Below are 20,119 nucleotides of genomic sequence, written 5' to 3' on the forward strand. Positions count from 1 at the left end.
TGATGCGGGAGGCTCTTGGAAGAGGCGAGCGGGAGCTGCGAGTGCCTCATCGCCGACCCCCCGGCAGCCAGGTGAGCGCGGCCTCCCCGCCTGCTCCGACTGCCTCCCGCCTCCCAGCCCCGAGCTGAAAGCGGTGCTGCGTGCAGGGGAAGCTCAGCCTCGGCCCGGGGGGAGGCTGCAGGAGGCAGCTGCTTTGGATGCAGCGTGAGGTCTGTCTGAGCCTGCCCCGGCTCCTCCAGCTGCTGAAAAGCGAGCACCACGTCCAGGTGATGGGTTAGGGGTGGAGGAGGCTCGCCAGGAGCAGAGAGGCTCCTTCTGGGCTGAGCAATGCCCAGGGCAGGAGATCTGCACAGCAGCATCACGCCTCTCCTCGCCAGCCTCCACCTGCACTGCCAGCCTCCTCCCCTGGAGGCTGAGGTGGGACGGACGGCGTTTGGAGCCACCAGCCCCCAGGGCCAAAGCCCCGATGCTGCAGGGGAAGGAAGCAGGTGAGCAGCTGCAACGAGCAGGGCTGCACGCCCCGGAGGTGAGCTGCAAGAGCCAGGCCCCCGTGTCACAACCGGTTGCTGCAAACGGGAAGCGTCCCGAGCCCAGCGGGGAGGAAGGGCTGCTCGCCCTCCCCAGCTCTCCTTCCTCTTTCACCTTCTAGCCTTTCCAGCTCCCGTTCCCCGCATCGTCCTCCTCTCCCCTCTGCATCGCCAGCTCAGGTGTGGGAGGCTGCAGCGGCGCAGGGTCAGCCAGCACAGCCTCCAGCATCCTCCCCCGGGCTCTTTGCTCTCTCCCGGTCGGAGGCAGAGGTCCTGCAGCCCCTCCGGGATGGTGCTGCCACATCTGAAGCTTGCGGCAGCCGGGCAGGGCTCAGCACCACGGCAGCACGCGCTGCAAGCTGGAGGCTGCCCTGTCCCTAGCTGTAGTTTGCAGCAGTCACCAAGAGGGAGTGGAATCCAGCTCCTCCAAGGGGAAAAACCTCGGATCGGGACTGACCTCGCTGGCGCTCCCTTTCCACATCTGCCTCTTCTCCCTTTTTCCCAAGAAGAGGGCCTCTCCTGCCAAGCGCTGCTGTTCCCAGCAGACAAAGATTGCGTCTGCCTCGGGAGCTGGCTGGCTGCAGAGACAGGCAATTAATCAGTGGCACGTGTCCCTCTCTATTTATAGGGCCACTTGGCAGGGGCAGAGGACGATCGCCGCACAGCCCAATGCTTCCTCCCCGCCCGGAGCGTGCTGCACAGGGGTCCTGCCAACACCCCGCAGAGCCCAAAATTTAAAAAAAAAAAAGCAGTATTAGAGGTCTCTCAGCCTCCTGAATGCCTGATTATTCAGGGCTTTTTCCCCCGATTCAGTACACGAGTGGTGTGGGGGAGCCCCTCGGGGTGGCTGGCTGGGACACCCTCCAGGCTGCGGCTCTTGGCTAACGCGTGGGACGTTTGCAGGAAAGCTTCCCCAGCCAGCACAAGCCACGGCCAACACGCCACGGGCAGGTTTGGCTGGACTTCAGCACACTTTTGCTCTTGTTTTCAAGCCTCCAGCCCTCAATCTGTGGCCGTTCCCCACTTCTCTCCCTCCACCTCGCCCTCCTGCACGCACCTGGCACTGCGATCGTGCTACCCTTGGTTTCGTTTTGGGGCTTTTTCCTAACAGCTCCTCTTTCACAAGCCCTGTTCGGTCGGCTCCAAGAGCTGTGCCAACCTGCTTCCTAGCAAGGACACACTTCTCTTCAAGCAGCCAGAAACAAACAAGCCCAAAACAATAATTTGGTCGGCGCCAACACGTTATTTATCCTGCTGCTCCCCGGGGACTGCATTGAATCACCGAGCTGAGAATAAACAGCGCCGCTAGCCAGGGCCCCAGAGGCGTTTGCAGCTCTGATTTGCCCTGATCTGGCAGGGAGACTTCTAAAGGTGTTTCCGTGAGCGGGTGCTGGGTCCCCCTGCCTCCGGGCCAGGGTGCTGGCTGGCCTGTGAAGCCCCTTCAGCCCCTGCTCTGCCTTCAACAGCCGGGCTTTGGCAAGAGGTTCGATCCCTTTCACATCCAGCAGGTCCGTGGGAGCAGCCCTGCTGTCCCGTGCCATGGTTTTGGGGTAGAAACAGCTCCGAGAGCCGGGATGATGATGAGGGCATCTAAAGGCTGAGGGCACGGCGCAGTGCCCAGGCTATGTCCCCAGAGAAGGGGACGACCCCAAGCTTCGGAAAACATGGGGCGGGCAGATTTCCAGGGCCCTGCTAACCCGGTCGAGTCTCTCCGCCTGGCATTTAATGCAAACCCCACCGTCAGCACACAAATCAATGGCACAATTGTCAATTGAAATGCTAACCCGGGGCCGGAGGGATGAATAGGAGAAAGAGCAGCTTTGTGCTTTGCCGGCGAGATGAGGAATGCCACAGCAGATTGAAGAATAATAATAATATTAAACGAGGGAGAGGGAGGGAGCCTAGTGCATCTCGGAGGATGCCTGGAGGGTGAGGTAATGGAGGAGATGAAGGACGAGAGATGCTGCAGACAAGGGCAGGGAGGCCCACCCTAAACAGAGTGACACAGATAAATTCTGCTTCTAACGGGGCATAGGACGGCACAGGCTGACCTCCTCAGGCATGGCTTGGGGGATCAGTGCTTTAACGACGAGCCAAAGGGCTCTGGTTTGCTGCGGATCCAGGAGCCAAGAGCCTGGGCAGCGCTCTGGACGCGGGAGAAACCTGCTCGCAGCCCCCTCCCCAGAGCAGCTGTCTGCAGATGCTCCAGCCAGAGAAACAGCGTGGGAGTGCGGGCTCGTTACAGACAAATTCATCAGAGCAGCTCCATTCCCAGCTTGGGGGCTGAGTCAGCTGCAAGCTCCGCTGTCCTCCCGGCTGAAGGGGAAACGCTGCCAGCCCCACCACGGCCCCCCGATGCTCGGCTGGGTCACGGGCAGCAGGCGAGTCCTTGTAGGGCGACGATTCCCTGGTGCTGCCCTAAAATGGACGGGGTTGTTTGGATCCGCTCTGACGCCAGCGTTTTAAAATGAAGAACTGAAAAAAAGATTAGGAAAAAAAAAAGAAAGAGAAAGAGATGGGGACCTTCTGCCTCTCGGGCACAGTGGTGATGCAGCCGAGAGCAACGTCCCAGAGAAATCCTTCACTGCTGATAAAACTCTTGTCAGCTGGGGACCCTGCCTGGATAAACGAAGAGGGGAAATCAGGCATCAGGAATCAGGAATTCACCTGCTCCCTGGTACTGCCCTTGCTCTGCACCACGGGGTCCGGGGAGCATCTGTGCAGCCCCGGCTGGAAAAGCTCCCAACCGGGCAGCCACAGGAGGATTTGAGCCCTTTAGGGGCACACAGGGGTTTTCAAACCCCTTTGCTAAGCAGCGCTAGGGCTTGTGACAACACCGTCACGCACCCAACACCGCCGGCATGACGCCGGTGACGCCGCCACCTGCCCTGCTGCCTCTAGGTCCTGCCTGAATCACAGCGCCGATCCTTTCCTGGCTCCTTCCTTTCCCCGGCTTTGTGTGTTCCTTCCTGAGCTGACGGAAGGGGTTATGACCTTCACCGTGGCACGTCACCGTCTCTGCCGTGATCCATCTTCGCTGCGCGGGCTGAGCTTGGCTCGGAGACAGGACGAAAAGCCTCCTCTCGGTGCTGACTCACGGCCGGGCAATGCGGAGGGGGGCCCAGCACTTACACCTGTGCCACGAGCCCGGCCGTGAGTCAGGGCTGAGCAAATCCAGGAATGCGTTGTGAGGTCCTGCTCACCGCCTCTCTCTGGGGAGTATCGGGGCCACCCAGGCTCAATGCCACCGGACGCACGACAGGCAGCACGGCACGGGCCGTCGGCAGCTGTCCTTTAAAGGCAGGGAGAAGAACCCAGCCTCACTGCCTTACTCACCCAGCCCCTACAACACTCCACACTTCCAGTTTCACCACGAGGTTTCCCTTGCTCCGTGAAATCACATGGGATCATGACACAAGGAAACCAGTCTCTGTCATCACAGCCAGCTGGGCCGGGGAGGTGCTTCAAGAGCTGTCTCGCCCTCCCCTTGGGACCGCTCTTTCTGGGACTTTTCCGCAAAAAGTACTGGTTTTAGACAAATGCTTTTTCTCTAGATGAGATGACCCAGGAGGGGCACCCTGGGGGTTTTGTTCTGACCCGCCACAGAGGAATTGGAGGGCTGTGAATCACAAGGTCTCCAACGCGCCCCCAGCCACCTCAAGGTGCCGAAAGAGATACGCTTTTGCCTGGGGGGTTTCTGAGAAAGAGGTAAAACCACTTCCTTCACACTGCTCGGGTAAAACCTGGCCTGGCATCCCCCGCTCCCCCCTGGCTGGAGGTGACAGCAGTCACTTCTCAGAGGGACCAGACCGAAAGGAGCAGAACTGAGCCAGCCCTCGAGGCTCCTATCCCTGACCCCTCCAAGCTCACCTCCCTCCAGAGCATCTTGGAAGGGCTTTGTGCTGCCTGCTTTCCCCTCCCAGTCTCTCTCCTCTCCCCAGAGGTGTTTTTAGGATGCCGACACTCCCTGCCTCATCCCCCAAATCCCCCACGGCACGGGCCAAACCACTCCAGAGCCGTGGGGCAGCAGCAGTGGAAATGAGGCAGCCGGTGCACCAAAAATGTCTTGTGCTGAAGATGCAGATGCAGACGCACGTGTTTCCTGCTCCTCTAAGCCCTCTCGGCGACCACGCAGCTCCCCATGACGGGGGGAGCCCCGCTCGTGCCCCACGCCTGGCAGCTGCCGCCCGCCTGCCCACCACGAGAGCCTTACGCAGCAGGGCTGCGGCCAGCCTGCCTCCATCCCTCCCGTCCCTGGGCAGGACAAAACACCAACACAAACATTTTAGTACAGCTGGAGTCCAAGAGGTTGTGGCCGGCTGCTCTGGGAAGGGCAGGGACCAGGAAAGCAGGTCAGACAAACCCCTCTGGGGGCATCAGTCATCTCCGAAGCATTTCGTGACCGCACGACAGCACCTTCGTGGGCCAGGGAAGGGTCCTGGCCAGGTGGGGTCAGTGCTGCCTTGCTGCAGCCACATTCCCCAGGATGCACTTCCTGCATCCTAAAAAACAAGGGTGTGTCCAAAAGGATAGCGTAAATGGTTTCCCCATGGAAGCAACGTGCTTTCTCATCAGCCTGGGCTGTAAAAGCCCTGACAGTAACATTGCCATGCCCTCCATCCTGCAGGAACTGCTGTGGTTTGGTTCCTGAAAGCTGGACTGAAAGCTCTCCCAAGCTGAGAGCGAGTGCTGGGGCTGCTCTCTTTATTTTCCATCTGTGACCAGCCCTTCAGGTGGAAAAGCACCGAGCCCAGCACCGGGCAGCAGAAGCAGCCCGCTGCAGGCAGAAGAGCATCGAGGGGACGCACAAAGGGGTCACGGCGCTTGCAGAAAGCCGCTGTTGCCACCACAGGAGGTGTGAAAGCACAGAGGGGAGACGCGAGGCTGGGAAGCCCACGGTACTCAAAACCACACCTGCCCGCCTTACGCGTTTCGCTCCTCTTTCTTCTTTTAAGTCTGCAGCAAGCGAGCGGCGGAGTTCAGCTGCTTGCTATTTCTCAGCCTGTCTCGCCCCCAAGACAGCCTGCAGGCGAGCCCCGTTTAATCACCTGCCAAGAAACCTCCCGCTGTCTTTCTGCCTCTCTGCAGAGGGACTTTGCCACCCCGAGCCAAGCCACGTTCCCTGCTGCCACCAAACCCCGCTGCTTGCCTTCTCTTTGGCTTCCTCCCCAGCCGCTCCTGAAGCCCCTGCAATCGTGGGATGTTCGTGCCATCGAGAGCAAAACGCTCCAGAGCAGAGGAAACAATTCAGCCAGCGTTATCGGGGATATGTCATCGAGTGCTTTGTTCCTGCTCAAGCTCTCAGCCCCTGCACGGCCCGACGTGCCCGGAAGGGCTGCGCTAACGCAGGGGAAAGGCTCGAGCTCAGAGAGCACAGCCAAGCCAGACAAACGTGCTTTCTTAAAATGGCATCAAAGACACGAAGCGTTCTGGCAGATTAATGATTTCCACTCTTTCTGGTAAGCTCTGGAGCGCCCTGGCAGTGCTATTCAGCACAGGGGTGAGCCAGGGCAGAAAGAAAGAGAAAAACCTCTCCGCTTGGTAATGCAGCTGCTGGGCACGGGCACGCCTGCTCCAAAGCCTTTCTGTGAGCTGCACAGCCTTTATTTCCTCTGCAAGGGGCTGCCAAGCTGCAGCCAGAGCAGACGTCGGTCCCGAACGCCCCCTCAGCGAGCAACAAAGGAGAAAAGCCTCCTAACCTGCGGCCAGAAGAAACGAGCCCTGAATTCAAAGCTCCTGCCATCAGCCAGGATTTTGCGAGCGCAGGCAGCACCGCACAGCCCTCTGAAGCCTCGAGCCAGTGTTTGGCGCTCCAGGAAAGGCAGGTTTCTCCTAATTAAACGCAAAATGACTGTATGACAGGCACTGCGGTGCTTTCTACGCTCAGGCAGCAGGAAGGAGGCACGCTAACACGTTACCAACATGCCCTGGCCCCTTCTGCATGTCCCCCCCTCCCAAAATTCTGCAGCACCGTGCCTCTGCAAGATGAGTCCAGAGCAGATCTGACTTCCCAGGTGCCCCAGGAGGCAGCTCGTAGCCAGGGCTGTCATCTCGCAGGTACGTTTTCCCTGCCAGCCCCGAGCGAGCCGCAGGCTGCACCCCACCGACTGGGGGTGCTAAATTTAGAGCCAGGTTTTGTTCCCTTCCGAAAGCTGCTCTCCGTAATAACAGGCCCGAGCTGCGCCGTGTTCCGCTGGAAGCCGGGGGAGCCTCAGCCTGTGATTACGGCGTTTCGTCGTACGGCCCCTGGAAAACCCAGGACAAAAGGACGTTTTTAGCAGGAGAGCTATCTGCGGAGTGCGGCTGCCCCTCCTAGCAAGCAAATCAACTTCCAGAGGGTGGCTTCTCATAAAAAGCCTCCCAGGATCAAAACTGCCGCGAGCACCTCTGTGCACAAACCCCGCTTTCCCTATTACCCTAACTGGCAGCCATCTCCCCGCCGACAGCAGCACAGCCTGCAGCAGCCGAGCATCCTTCGGGCTGTGAGCCCTCCGCTGCCAGCCCCTGCCCGGGGCCGGGAGGTGGGCACGGGCTGCTCCCGCCCAGCCTCTGCGGGGCGCCAGCTTCACGGAGCGGGGAGAGATGCGCGGCTCCAAAGCAAGGACGAAGTTCCAGTTCCCTACACGAAGCAGACAAGGTAACACACGTAGCAAAGGGACTTGAGCCAGCAGAGGAGGGCCCTACCATGCTCTCTGCATCCCTGCTGCAGGCTTCCCATCTCCCTTCTGGCTTCGGGCAGGGAAGGCTACGCAGACCTTCAAGCATCCCCTTCCTGCTGTCCCCAGCACACACCACATCCCCTCTTCCCTGCCCATCTTTGGCTGCATGAGTCAGATTTGGAAAGCAAGCCACTGCTAGCTTGCAAAAGCTGCCCAGGCATCCGGACCCCAGTCAGACTTCCCAACCCTTCCAACCCTTTCCCAGTGTGAGCAACCCCCCGGCTGTTGTGTCTGCCTGCAAACATCCCCGCATTCACCGCGGAAACTCCCACGGCTCCTCGAGCCCGTGGCACCTGCTCCTCTCCGCAGCCAACGCAGGCAAACAATTCACTCCAGACTAAGCAGAGTCAGAGCTGCTGGGGGCTGCCAAGACAACGGGGTTCACGTTTGGGGCTGGGTAGTTACAGCAGTAGAGCAGTAGGGTTGAATGAGGTTTATTAGGGGCATGGAGCCCCTTGCTCCATACCGGAGCTGCTCTGAAACTCGCGGAGATTGCAGGAGGTGTTTGTAAGCCTTACAGCATTCCTCCTGCCTCCCAGCACACACCGGACACAGGCACGCCGGGTGGAGCTGGCACGGCAAGGCAGAACGGGAAGATGAGGAACAGGAGGAACAAGTCCTATTTTTGGGGCACCCAGGAATAGCTCCGCTCCAGAGGCTGCAGCTCAGCAGGACAGAGCTGCACAATGCACAATTTCCTCCTTCCAGCCCTTCTGCTTCTTTAAAAAGCATTGTGTATTGAAGTTTATATTTAGTTTGGCCTGCCTTAGGGCACCGAGCTGGACTACATCACCTACGAAGTGTTCCCAGCCCCATTTTCCCCAGCTCTGCCCAGGGCCGTGCCCGAGGGCTGGCACAGCGCTGCGGATCTGGCTCTGGCCCAGCCCCGAGCGTTGCAGCGAGGCAGCCACAACTTTTTTTTTTTTTTATTAGTTTGCCCATGTCTGCTGGTTTTGTGTCACGCTCTTGTAACAGGAGGTGGCTGTGATTCACTCGCTCGGTTTGTTTGGTTTGTTTGTCTTTTTTCAATCTGCGCAGAGCAAAAAATATTTTCAACCAACATTTTATGATACCAGCATCACCCAGCCTGTGAAAACGAGCCGGCTGCAGAAAATAGCACTGCTGGGAAAGTGAGAAGCTTTCTCCTGGAAATGTTGATGCTGTGAGAGCTTTGCGTAGAAGTACCCTACAAGATGTTTCACACTCTTGGGACCGTGGCACCTGCAAAAACGGTGCCACCACGGAGCAGAAGCTGGTGGTGGCACCACCATCTCTCCTCTTACCTCCGTCCCCCATCAGCTCTTACCTTCCTTCGCTAGCTGAAGGCAGCGCCAGGCACAAGGAGGCATGAAGAGCTCCTGGAAGAGCTCCTGGAGGCAGGGGCACTCGCTGCTGGCAGCGTTCCTCCCAACCCACTGAGCTGAGGCTTGGCAAAGCCTCCGGACTAGGGGCAGCGCGGGGTTTTTCCGGGAACTCTAATTTGACTCCCCCTGAACCGGCTCCAGCCTGCTCAACTTGGATGAGGCAGCCAAGGGTCAATGGTACGATCTTCCTTTTGCCCTGCAAAACCTGTTTGTCTCCTGCGAACAGAACAGCTCTAAACCCTCCAGCCCTGAAACCCCCGTTAGCCGCGTCTGTCAATCACCGGGGGAAAATCAAACCGTCAGCCTCCATCCTACCCCAAGGTGTGACCGCAGCAGGGAGCCAGAAAAGGGCTGCGAGTTTGTCTCAGGTCTACGCACGCAGGGGTAAGCCAGGACACGGCAGTCTGAAGAGTGGCGGTGGCTAAAAATGATTCCCGTGCTGCAAAACCGCCTGGTGAGAGGAGCTGGCTGCCCCTGCCCTCGGGCGCCTCGCTGCGCTCCTCGGCTCTCCCAATGCTCGGTGACTTTCCGGTCAGCAGCCAGCCAGCCTGGGGTGCCACCTCCCTGCTCCGTCCAGGGTTTGTCACCCGGAGAGCTCTGCCCAGCCCGCGTCTCTGCAGAGGGATCGGGACAGCGGCGCTATCGGGGCTGGCGTGCAGAAGCTCGGCGTGGGAGCTGCGTGCACCTCTCCAAACAAAGCCCAGCTGGCCGGTGTTTAGTTAGGGAAACAGGGAGGACAAACAGAAGGAAATATAACCTTGCACACCGTGCTCTCGCCTGATACGCCTGTCTCTGTAGCAGCCCAGGCTCTACGGCCCCACTCGCTCCCACCCCACAGATCTCAGCGGATCGGGAACTTGGCACCGGAGACCCCAGCCCAGGCGTGCCGGGTCAGCTGCGAAGGGGAAGGCGACAAACTCCCCAGCAGAAAAAGGGATCTTAAGTACTTTAGACATGACCCCTGGTCAGGAGCTGACCTCAGCCCTTTGCTCTGCCTTCTCCCTAAGAGGAAGAAATCCTGCAGAGTCAGACGTGCTTTCAAAGAACTGCTTAACCAGCGTTACATGGGAGCCAGCCACCTGTGCGGGCTGCTGCCAGAGCTCCAGAGCTCCTTCCCCACGGCCTTTGGGGCTAAATGCTGCTGTTTGGGAAAACATGCCCCTTCCTCGCCCCATCCTGCACTGCGTTACGGAGTCAGGAACGAAAAATAAAGGCAGAGCAGGCGCCCTGTCTGAGCCTCGGGGCTGGGTTTATGTGCAGTGCACTCCAGGAGAGATAAAGGCAGACCTGCAGAACACTTTGTTCCAGCCACGTCCCAGTGATGCAAGTCCAAGTCCCCAGGACTGCAGAATCACTTAAGGCCGAGCCGTTCCCGACACCGAGGCAGGCCAACTCGGTTTCTTTGTCTTCAGAGCGGAGCTCTGGGTTGTACCACCTAAGCCAGCAGCCTTTTTTTTCTGCTGACAGCACACAATGTCACCTCACCTAGTTCTTCCACGGCAATCAGACAACGAAGGACCGGGGGGTGAAACAGCAGAGTGGCTTTGGCTGCCTGAAGCAGGGCCAGGGATCTCCCCAAACCTGGCAGGGTGGCGACAAGGGGACAGGGCAGGGGCTGAGAGAGGAAAGGGCAGCTGCAGCTTCTCCCAGCGCCACTTTCCTTCTCTCCCCCAGAGCAGCAGCCCGGGGATGGATGCTGCACACTTACCCTCCCCTCCTGGAAAGGGCTGGGCTCAGGCCAGCGCCAGGAGGGAATTTCTCCGTCGTCCTGCAGGGCTGTGACATCTCTGGGTGTCTTTGGAACTGCCATACCTGGTGCTAGCGCTGGGCTGTGGCGTGTAAGAAATTGAATTACGTGAAGAGCCGCCAGCTCCTGCAGAGCCCAGGGCTGAGGCCAGCACTGCACCGCTCGGAGCACACCAGCCCCAGCACGAACAGCCAGGGCGAGCCACGAGGAGCCCGACTGCTGCCCTGCTCCACCTGGTCCCGGGGCTCGACCTGGAAACCAAACCCTACAACGGCACCAGCCCCACTGCCAGCGTGCTGACCTGCAGGTTATTCACCATAACGGCGCCGCGCTTGCCTTTCACCGGGTTTGGAGCACTGGGGAAGTTGAAGAGGGCTCCATCACACCCCCGCTGTCCCTCTGTCCCACTTCTCCTCCCGCCCCAAGCCACGTTCCAGCCTCACCCCGCGCAGACCCGCTTCCCAAAGGGCAGAGGTGACGCCGAGCACAACCCGATCCGTTACACGAGACCCACGAGTGACTCTCAGCAAGCGTGCCGCGCAGCTGCCCCTGCTAGCTCCCTAATTGAAATCGTGTCCCAGTTTAGCTTTTTCACAAAAAGAAAAAGAAAAAAACAGAGAAAAGCACAAGCTGATCCCTTCTGAGGGAAGCATCCCAGCGCTAATTGGCTTTGGTATTCCTCGGCGCCAGCTCCTCGCTGCGTTTAATGTCAGGGAAGCCACCATCTGACACAGATGCTCGGAAAGGCCAAATGAGTGTATCGCGTGCGCACGCCAAGAGCAGCACACAGAACAGGTGGAAAGGCAACCCCTCGAGCCCGCTTCCCCCCCCCAGACCACTTTTACCCCAGGACAGCCGTTTCCAACCCCAGCACCCAACAGCGACGCAACTTTTCCTTTCCCTTAAGCGGGGCAGGGGAAGTTCCTACCGAGAAACGCGTGACCCCATCCTCCGGCTCCTCTCCCACTTCTGTACCAATTTCTTTGTACCCGCTTCATTTACCCAGGAATGAAATTAATGAGGCGTTACTAATGGCAACCTTTAGCCACTCTCCCTTCCAGCATGAGGTTTGACAGCTAGATGCCACCTCTGCTCGCACACCCCCGGCCCTTCCCTCTGCTCCTGGCCCCTCATCCCAGGCAGAAACGAGCCCAAGCGGCTCCCGGCAGAAGAATAACAGATGGTCCAGAAGAAACCACAGAAAATCCACGTCCTCTGAAGTTCTCTGCGCACAGAGGAGCTGTTGTACTGCAGAGCAGCATGAGATCTGCAGCTCAGCTCAGCCCCAGGGTTAGACAAACACCATAACCGCCGGGGACAAGACGGGGTCTTTTGTTAAAGCCTCCCTGGAGGGTATTCCTCAAAGAGCCGGGAAGACGCATGATAAAACCAGCAAGCGTTAGCCTGCTCTTTTCAACGCATGGATCTCGGGCTGCGCTCTCCGCGTAAGCCTCCTCCTTGAGAGCAGCTCTTTGTTCAGTTCTGGTAAGATTACAGCCCCGTCCTCCTGTGTCCCTGCCGTTGGATATATTTGCCCCTGAGAATAGATACCCTCTGTAAATATTTAGTCACAGAACTCACGTGTGGCTAGCTACCAGGGTAAGCATGTCGGATTAATTAGAAATTTAACTTTCATGCAAATACACTTCTCCATTTCTCCCCGTGAGTTAGAGGAAATGCTTACTCTGCCCTTTTCAGGATGTGGGCTTTTTGACAGCCTTTAACATATCCAGCTTGTAGGAAAACGCTTTTAGAATACAAAAAGGAAAGGATTTGGCAGGAAGGCAGCTGTAAAAATTCACCAAAAGCTATCAAGGACACCAGAAGCCCCTCCAGAGATCACAGGCGTTACAGCGAGAGCCCGAAGTCTCCCTAAAGAGACAAAAGCAATTCAGAAAAGCCCGACTGCCCTCCAAAGAGGGGAAAAGCCGGCGCGGGGAGCAGCCGGCAGCTGCGCACGCCGGTGCTGCGTCTCGGGCAGGACTCACCTTGGGGAGCCGTGATGATCCTGGGGTTCACCTTGGAGCGCCCCGCCGCCCGCACCCCCAGCTGGCAGGCACACAGGGCCACGAGGAGGGCGACCAGGGACCTGCTGCCCATTTTCAGCGATTCGGCGAGCTGAGATCCTGAGCTTGTGAAGCTGACAGCCGCATCGGTTGCCTTATACAATAGAGTGGGTAGTGAGGAGAAGAGCCAATGAGTGGCAGCGGAGGCGGGGACTGTAGGACTGAGCAAGCCCTTTCAATTTTATTTTTTTTTTTAAGTGACTCTTTGCTGGTGCTGGATCCTCAGCCCCTGGTACCTTCAGGCTTTGCTGGAGTTTTTGGTCCTCCTTTCTTTCAGCCCCACTTCTGGGAGGGAAAGGTGGGAGTCTGACGGCTTCGATCGCCCTCTTGAAAAAGCTGCAGCTGGCCCACAGCCTGCAGTAAACTCAGAAAGCGAAGAGGCTCATAGCAGGAACATTAAGAGCAGGAACAGAAGTTGGTATAAATGAAGTAAGAATGAAAATACGTGTATGAGAAAGCACGAGAAGCAACAGCAGACCCCGAGGGTGCAAAGACTGCTAACAAAGGGTGCTGCTCCCGTACTTAGGGGACGCGAGGAGCCCGGACAGCCGCGCTCTGACACCGCAGCAGGGGCAGCTCACGGACAGAGCGCCCTGCTCGACCCGCGGGAGGATGCAGCGAGGCTGCAGCGGATCTCACGCATCAGCCTTTTTGCTGCTAGCGCTATGAGAAGATAATAACAAAGGATCAGTCCTAACGACACACGAGATGACCCTAAAATTTGTCATCACGGGTCTGGTATTCTTCCTGACACAAATACCAGAGACACAACGACAGTGTCCTTCGGTGTCAGCGATCCTTGCTAAACCAGTCAAACTCACATCCCGGAGCTTACGCGTGTATGGGTGAGAGCGTGGGAGTGACTGAGAGGATGAAATCCTCTTACGAGCCGCGGTGAGTACATATTCCCTTCCCTAAGACCCTGCCCTGACTTCCACTCCGCTTCCCTTCTCTGAAAGGAGGAGATGCCAAGCACACCTTGTGGGGCCAGCCTGCCGCAGGGCTGCGGCGCGGCCTTTGGGAAGTCACTTTGCTCTGCCAGACCTCCTCTCGCCATCAGGAGGCCAGCAAGGGCTGACAGCCTTTGTGGAGCGCTGCGAGGTTTGTTAATGAGAAGAGCAGGGAATTACGCACAAGGAAAGCAAGGTCGGACGTGACCAGAATAGGAGAGCCCCGCGGGGAACTCGCAGGGCTGAGAGATGCAGCTGTGCTCTTCAAAGTCCGTATTGAAGCTAGACCCAGGGCCGCCCCGCACCTGACGGAGATGAACAGTGGCAGTGCGAGGGGGCATTTTGAAGGAAGCAAAAAAAATTAATGAGCCAGCTGCTTGTGAATTTGTAAGGACCCACAGGAATTTCCCTCCAAGCCGAAGCATGGGGTTTCAGCTCTTTCTTTAACCAAATATCTGCTTGGGTAATTACAGCGTGATAACGCACACATCATCTCTGGTTTTTCACTTTTGGACATGGTGATTCCCAGCCTTGAACCATTCTGCACTGCTGCTCGCACCGAAGCAACTGCCCGCTCTGCCCCAGAAGCGGGTATTTCTTTACCCACCCCGGTGCCCCCAGAGGTGCTAACCGCCCTTCGCACTTGCCTTCTTGCGGTAAAGGTCAGAGAAGGCTTGCTGAAAAATGTGTAATCCATTAAGGCTCTTTCACACAGTCAGGAGTGAAAGAGAAACATCAGGGCACCATTCATAAACCAACAGCCGAAGCCGTACAACCCATGCTGGCTCCTTAATAAACTCAGAGAGCTGGCATGTTGTACCTACCCCAAATTTAGGCTACCCTATTAAAGTTGCATACATTATCTGCTTTGTCTTTCACGGCCCGACACAGTTGGTGGGCCGAGAGACTGGCGTTCAACTCCCACTCTCAACAAAGTCACCACGTGGTGACACAGAGGGGTTCTGATCAGAGATGAACTGGGCGAGTTTCTGCCTTATTAGAGCTGTAAATCCTTTGCTTTGCCCTTTGCCTTGCCTCTGACTAACAAAGCTTGGTACCCTGCATGGTTAGCTTATAGGGGTTTTTTCCCCCCACCTACAGCTAAAGACAATGCTCCTGTGTATAAAATCCAGCTTCCAACTCCCCCACGAGTTTGGAAACGTTCACTCCATCTCCTGTGCCACCGGCTGAGCCACCCCATGAGTGCGACCGCGCTGTGGTCCTGGATTCAGACTGATGCTGCAGCACCCACACCGAGCAGGAAACTCGGCAGACAGCTTGCTGCACGCTCCTGTTACGTGGGATCACTGTGCTGGATCTTAACTATCAGGGCTTCATGCCTGGAGATAGGGGAAGGCTGACAAATCCCCAGGAAAAAGGTCTTGGGGTAGGCCAGGCCAGTTCCAACGCACAGCAGACAGCCCCGGCAGTCAGCACAGTCGGGTGCTTGTCCTCAGCCCCTGGGCTGCAGGAGATCACACATGGTTAAACACAAAGCTGCCGAGCCATCTCTGTGGGTCAGCTCGCCAGCAAAGGAGCCCACAGCAAAGGAAAGAAAAACGTGGTGGAACACGTAAGCACACACAAGCATCCCACCCAAAACACTGATTACATCTCTCTTTAGATCAACAGGCCTCATTAAAACCGAGCGTTCACCCCAACGATTTATTGCTCCCCCCAGGAGCTACAGCTCTCTTTAGGATCCCTCCTCCTCCTCCCTGCAAGCACCCTCGCTGCAGCAGCACGATTGTGATCAGCTGGGGTGAGCCTGACTCACACGCACAAACACCCAGTCGCTGCACAGGACGTTACAGCATACAGATGAGATCTGGAGGCTGAAGGGAGCAGCCTCACGCTGTGCCATGCATTGAGAAAATAACCCACCAATAAGTCACCCCAGGGCAGAGCTGCCCTGCAGAGAGGTACGAAGCAGCACGGAGCAACGCTGCATGCTTGAGGCTGGATGGAGGAGCAGCCAAGCTCGTAGACCTGCTTATCCCCGTGAAAACCAGGCGAGATCTTCTCTCTGCTGTGCCTTCTCTTCCAGAAAGCTAACAGGCGTATCTCGATCTCTGGCTGTCATCAGCTGTGACAGCTTCAGAAAAGAGCAGAGGAGCATCTTTCCGAACGTGGCACTAAGGGCTGAGGACATTCACCAGGACAGTCGCTGCTTACGCATGTGTTTCCACACTCCCTCCCTGGAAGAGATTGGGACTGCTAATCTGCATGTGTTGGCACAGAGACCCTGCTGCAGGATGGGCTGATGCCCCATGAGGCTGGGACACAAGTGTAAATGACCATTCCAGAGCCTTGGAAGACCAGAGCTGCTACGTTTTACCCCTTGTATTTCACCTTTGGGAGCAAGAAGACTTAGAAGCAGTGAATTTGAGAGGAAAAAAGTGAAATTCCACTCTCTGTTTCTTTTGGCACAGACCTACAGGACTTGCAGTTCTTGCATAAATCGAGATGGAAAAGCAGTAAAGTGGATCATTTATCAATAAGCTGCCACATTCTGATTTCAAAACATACAAACCACCCTCCAACTCACATTCCTTGCAGACAGCCGCAGTGGTCACCAGCGGGGCAACTCAGCCACCGCCTTCCAAAGCTGCAGCCCTGACCTCAGCCTCTCCAGCACAGTGTTTTGATGCAAGCTCAGCTCCATCTCTTGAAGCTGGACTGAACCAGGTGGTATACCCCCAGCTCTCCGTTCTGCCATGATGCTGAACGACAGCCCGGTAATCTGCTGCCCTAGGAAGGGTCACCAAAGGGGTGAGAAGAACCCATGTGCCACCCTCGGGGCTTTAAAATCAGCCAGAGGAGGAGCCACGTGCCCCTGGGCAGCTTTTCTCTAATAGATTTACTCCTTGACTTGCCAAGGGAAGCCTGCGGCACAGTGGTCTCATACTTACCTCCTCGGAGAGAGCCACAAAACTAGCTGGTTTGTCCCTTCTTCGGTGCTTTCCCTTCTGCAGCATGGGGCCCCTTGCTGAAGAAATCCCAGTGGCTCATCCCAGGCCAGTGCTTCACGACACTACTCACTGACCCAGCAGCTTGCAGAGGTCTTGCCTCAGGAATGGGCACAAATTAACTCAGCTCCACATGACCCCAAAGCACACCTCAGCCTTGTCACTAAAAGGCAGCCATTTGTCTGGCAGATGTGTCCCAACGCGATGCCCATCACTTTAACAAGCAGTGCTGTCGACGAGCAGCTCAGTGAGCTGCTGATGAAGCAGGAAAGCAAGCAAAACAGCAAGATACACATCTCCTGCTCAGATTGCCAAGATTGTGCACGCCCCTCAGAAGTGGTTTTAGGCGGTTAATAGACCTTCGAATAGTTCAGCTGGAAGGGACTTTCAGAGAGCAGCGGGTCCAACTGCCTGAACATGTCAGGCTAACCAAACATTAAAGCAGATTCGTGAGGGCATTGTCCAAGGCTGACAACACCCCAGCCCTTTTACCAGTTCTGTTGCCCTCCTCTGGATGCTTCCAAGGACCACCTTGGAAGGACGGTACTTTTAAAAAGGATGCTTCCATCCTTTCTATCTTGGAGCCCAGAACTGCACACAATATTCAAGGTGAGGCTGCACCAACACCGAATACAGTGGGAGAATCACATCTTTTGACGCAGTGCATGATCCTTCCCATTTGGAAGGGAATTAAAACAAAAAGAACAAACAAGTTGCTTTGGTGAGATTGATCTGCTGCAATTCCACCACGAGAGCTGCATATTGATGTATTAACGTTGCACAGCGTGCCAGCTCTGTCTGCCTGCGAGGGCCCTGCAGGCCAGACCGTTTGGCTTACCTGGAACTCCTGGCATTTCTTTTTTTGGACGCTGTGCTCCTCTGCTTCCTGGAAGAGCCTGGATTTCAGGGCAGCATTGTGTCGTGCTCTCCTGCAGGAATGGCTGTGTTTCAGCACTTGGCAAGCAGACTCCTTAGCAATTCCAGTTCCCACTTCTGCTTTGAAAGGGTCTGTCCTAAGGGTCTGGCACCCACCGCCCCATACACGAGCTTAGCAGAGCCCTTTATCAGCCCTATTAGACCCCCAGAGTCCTCTTAGTTATCCACAAGTTAAGGTTCCCGCTCCACAATCTGCTCTCCCAGCCCCTGCCATAATTGGGTTGGGGTTTTAGTCTGTTTTTCTCTGGGGAATCAATGCAAATCACCTGGCCCCCAGGAAGTCACTTCAAACTACTGCTGGGGAAAAAACACCAAGAGAGTCTCTTACAAGCTGGCCAGACACGCAGGATGTGCAGGCTGCTCAGGAAAGAAAACTAATTTAAGGATATTAAGTGGACCTGGTGTTCAAGTACTTTTAAACACTTATTTCTGTCTTGCCAGGAACTGAGAGATGTCTGAGATGTTCTGCCTCCCCCGATCCTCCTTCCTATCTTGGCCTCTGCTCGAGGACCCTGGGCCAAACTATGCAGAAGGTAGTCAGCAGTTCAGCACTGTCTTTGGCTCTAAACTCAGAGCCTGTCTGGTCGCACAAAGGCTCGGCACCACAGATGCTCTTGTTTCTCTCTCCAGATCCACCATCTCTTCCAGCAGGAGAGTGGGAACAGCTCAGGATCTCACCATGAGCTCGACCTTTTTGACTTTTTTTCCCTGTGACCTGTCGAAGGTTGTCAAAGGGAAGAGCTCCCCTGTCTTCCTGCTTCCCATCTGCCCTGCCTTGCGTAGGATGTGTGCCCATCACCTGCTTCCTGGCTGTTACAACTCCACGATGTTCCCACACAGCTCATTTGGGAAAGCAACTGGAGGAAGCCCTAAGTGACCAAGTCACAGCCTTTGGGAAGGAAGGAAGAGAAGAGTAAGAAAATGAGGTGGAGGAAGAATAAACAGACATCTGATTGCCCAGCCCGACACCAGCTGGCAGGATCCACGGGATGATCAAATTACGCATAACGAAGATCCTTTGGGAAGCATTTTTGAAACATTTAATCAGAGGGAGCTGCGCCCCAGTAAGGAATCCTCCAGGGACAGGACGGCCAGCCTCCTCCTCTTCCCTGGAACTGGGCCGTAGGCAAACAACCCAATTAACACAGAAGCAAACGGTTTGAAGTCTGCTCTGCAGGATGTCAAGGTAGCACGCTGAGCGTTGCTGAGGGATTACAGAGCTCTGCTGTCATTAGCAACAGTATCTCCTTTACAGATTCAATGGCAATTTTCTTCTCAAGTGCCCAGCTCCCCTTATCACCTGTTGCCACTTCAGTGCCCACAACAATTCCAGGCTGTTTCCAGGCACCCAAAAATCCAGCCTCAGAGCTTTACCACTGCCACAGCACCACCACCCCTTGAGTCTGACATGCAAGCAGTTACCTGTGCACCTCATTTCCTCCTTCCACTTGCTGAGTGCCCTCTTGGGTCAGATCTTCGCACAACCTGCGGCTAAACTGCAGGACTCCTTGCTGCAGGGTGACGTGGGAGCTACCAGCTTCTGCGTTCAAAGAGAAAAGAACAGTTCAGCGGGGCCTGTTAGTTATTTACACCCCCATTTCTGGCTCTGAAAGCCTCTGAGCCTGGGACCAGTGGATGCTGGAAAATCTACTAGAGGTGGGCCTTTCTTTGCTCAATCTGCTCTCAAGTGGGGTTTTTTGGCAACTTGTGTTATTGGCATTGCAGGAAGTCAGGGAATTCTGGCTCTGCTCCTGCACAACCCATTTGATGCTTTTATCACCCCTGGAGAGGGCTTCCATCGCTCTCCAGCTTCTCCCTCAAACTCAATACCTGAGCTAATGCGCCCTGCAGAACCGAGCGGATCATGCTTTTAAATCAGGAGCGTGTTTGTTTCAGTGAAAGGGAAAAAGATGTCTCAAAATTACTTCAGGACAACCGTTCTGCTTACTGACAGCCTGGAACACCCAGAAGTCAGCCACAAAGACCGTGTGGACAGAAACACTCCCCCCAGTCCCTGGGCTCCCCCTAACAGGGATTCTTTTTTATATTATTATCACTACTACTAAGGTTTTTGTTTGTTTTTTAAGTTTCCAGGTTCAGTTCAAACAGATGAGCCAGGAAGCTTCAATTTCAAAGCCAGTAGCTCGGCCAGCACCTTGGCCTCAAAGGATGGCTCAGGGAATGTTTATCTTCTTCCCTTTGAACTTCACTTGTTGTTTACTGTAATCCAATTACGAGCGACCTCCCAAAGCAGAACTAGAACTGCACGCATGACGTCTGAGGGCTATTTGTAAACCTTTCTATCTATAAATTAGAATGTTTATAATTGCAGAAGTAAATATTAGGAAATACATTTCAAATACATTTCATGGTATGACATTTTCAGTATACTTCTGCTTCCACCGAGCTAAAATAGAACCAGTGGCCTTTGAAACTCAAATGTTTTACTGTGCTGTTTCCCAGTAAGCATCACAGGGTCTTTAGCTGCACCAAGTACAGTTCCCTAAAAAGATGCTTGGGTGATTACAGCCACAGAGGTCCCCTCCTGCCGTTCCTAAAGAAGAACGTTGTCTTGTGCTAGGAAAGGGGCTGAGTCCCCCCTACTCACAGGACACACGCTGCTGGGCCAGCTGGGCCATAACGCCCGTCCTGACTCTTACCTGACTCCTGACCAGCGCTCCGATCATCGCGTTCCCGGAAAGCCTGCCTGAGGAAGAACGAGACCAAGATTTCGTTACTGCCAAGGAAGTCCCACAGCTCGTGGCAGTCAGCAATTCCTGCCGCCCCTCTTCCCTTTGCCTTGGCCTCCTCGGTGAGACTGTTGAGCTCCCCCAGCAGCAC

The 20,119-nt window shown here is 55.9% G+C and overlaps 1 protein-coding gene across 4 annotated transcripts in view; it reads right to left on the reverse strand.

The window, feature by feature from the left end:
* SEMA7A (semaphorin 7A (JohnMiltonHagen blood group)) overlaps window positions 1–20,119 on the reverse strand; it is a 34,159-nt gene that overhangs the window by 10,210 nt on the left and 3,830 nt on the right. For 2 of the 4 annotated variants that reach the window (XM_080607774.1, XM_080607773.1), the window contains exon 1: window positions 12,346–12,604. In XM_080607774.1, the coding sequence (XP_080463900.1) occupies window positions 12,346–12,457 (112 nt within the window). In that variant the 5' untranslated portion in view covers window positions 12,458–12,604. Of the gene's footprint in view, window positions 1–12,345; window positions 12,605–17,180; window positions 18,819–19,938; window positions 19,986–20,119 lie in introns of those variants that run through there. The other 2 variants (XM_080607775.1, XM_080607776.1) reach the window with 2 other exon arrangements.

Source organism: Anser brachyrhynchus (assembly GCF_964034855.1).
Source record: "Anser brachyrhynchus genome assembly, chromosome: 11".
Lineage (NCBI taxonomy): Eukaryota > Metazoa > Chordata > Aves > Anseriformes > Anatidae > Anser > Anser brachyrhynchus.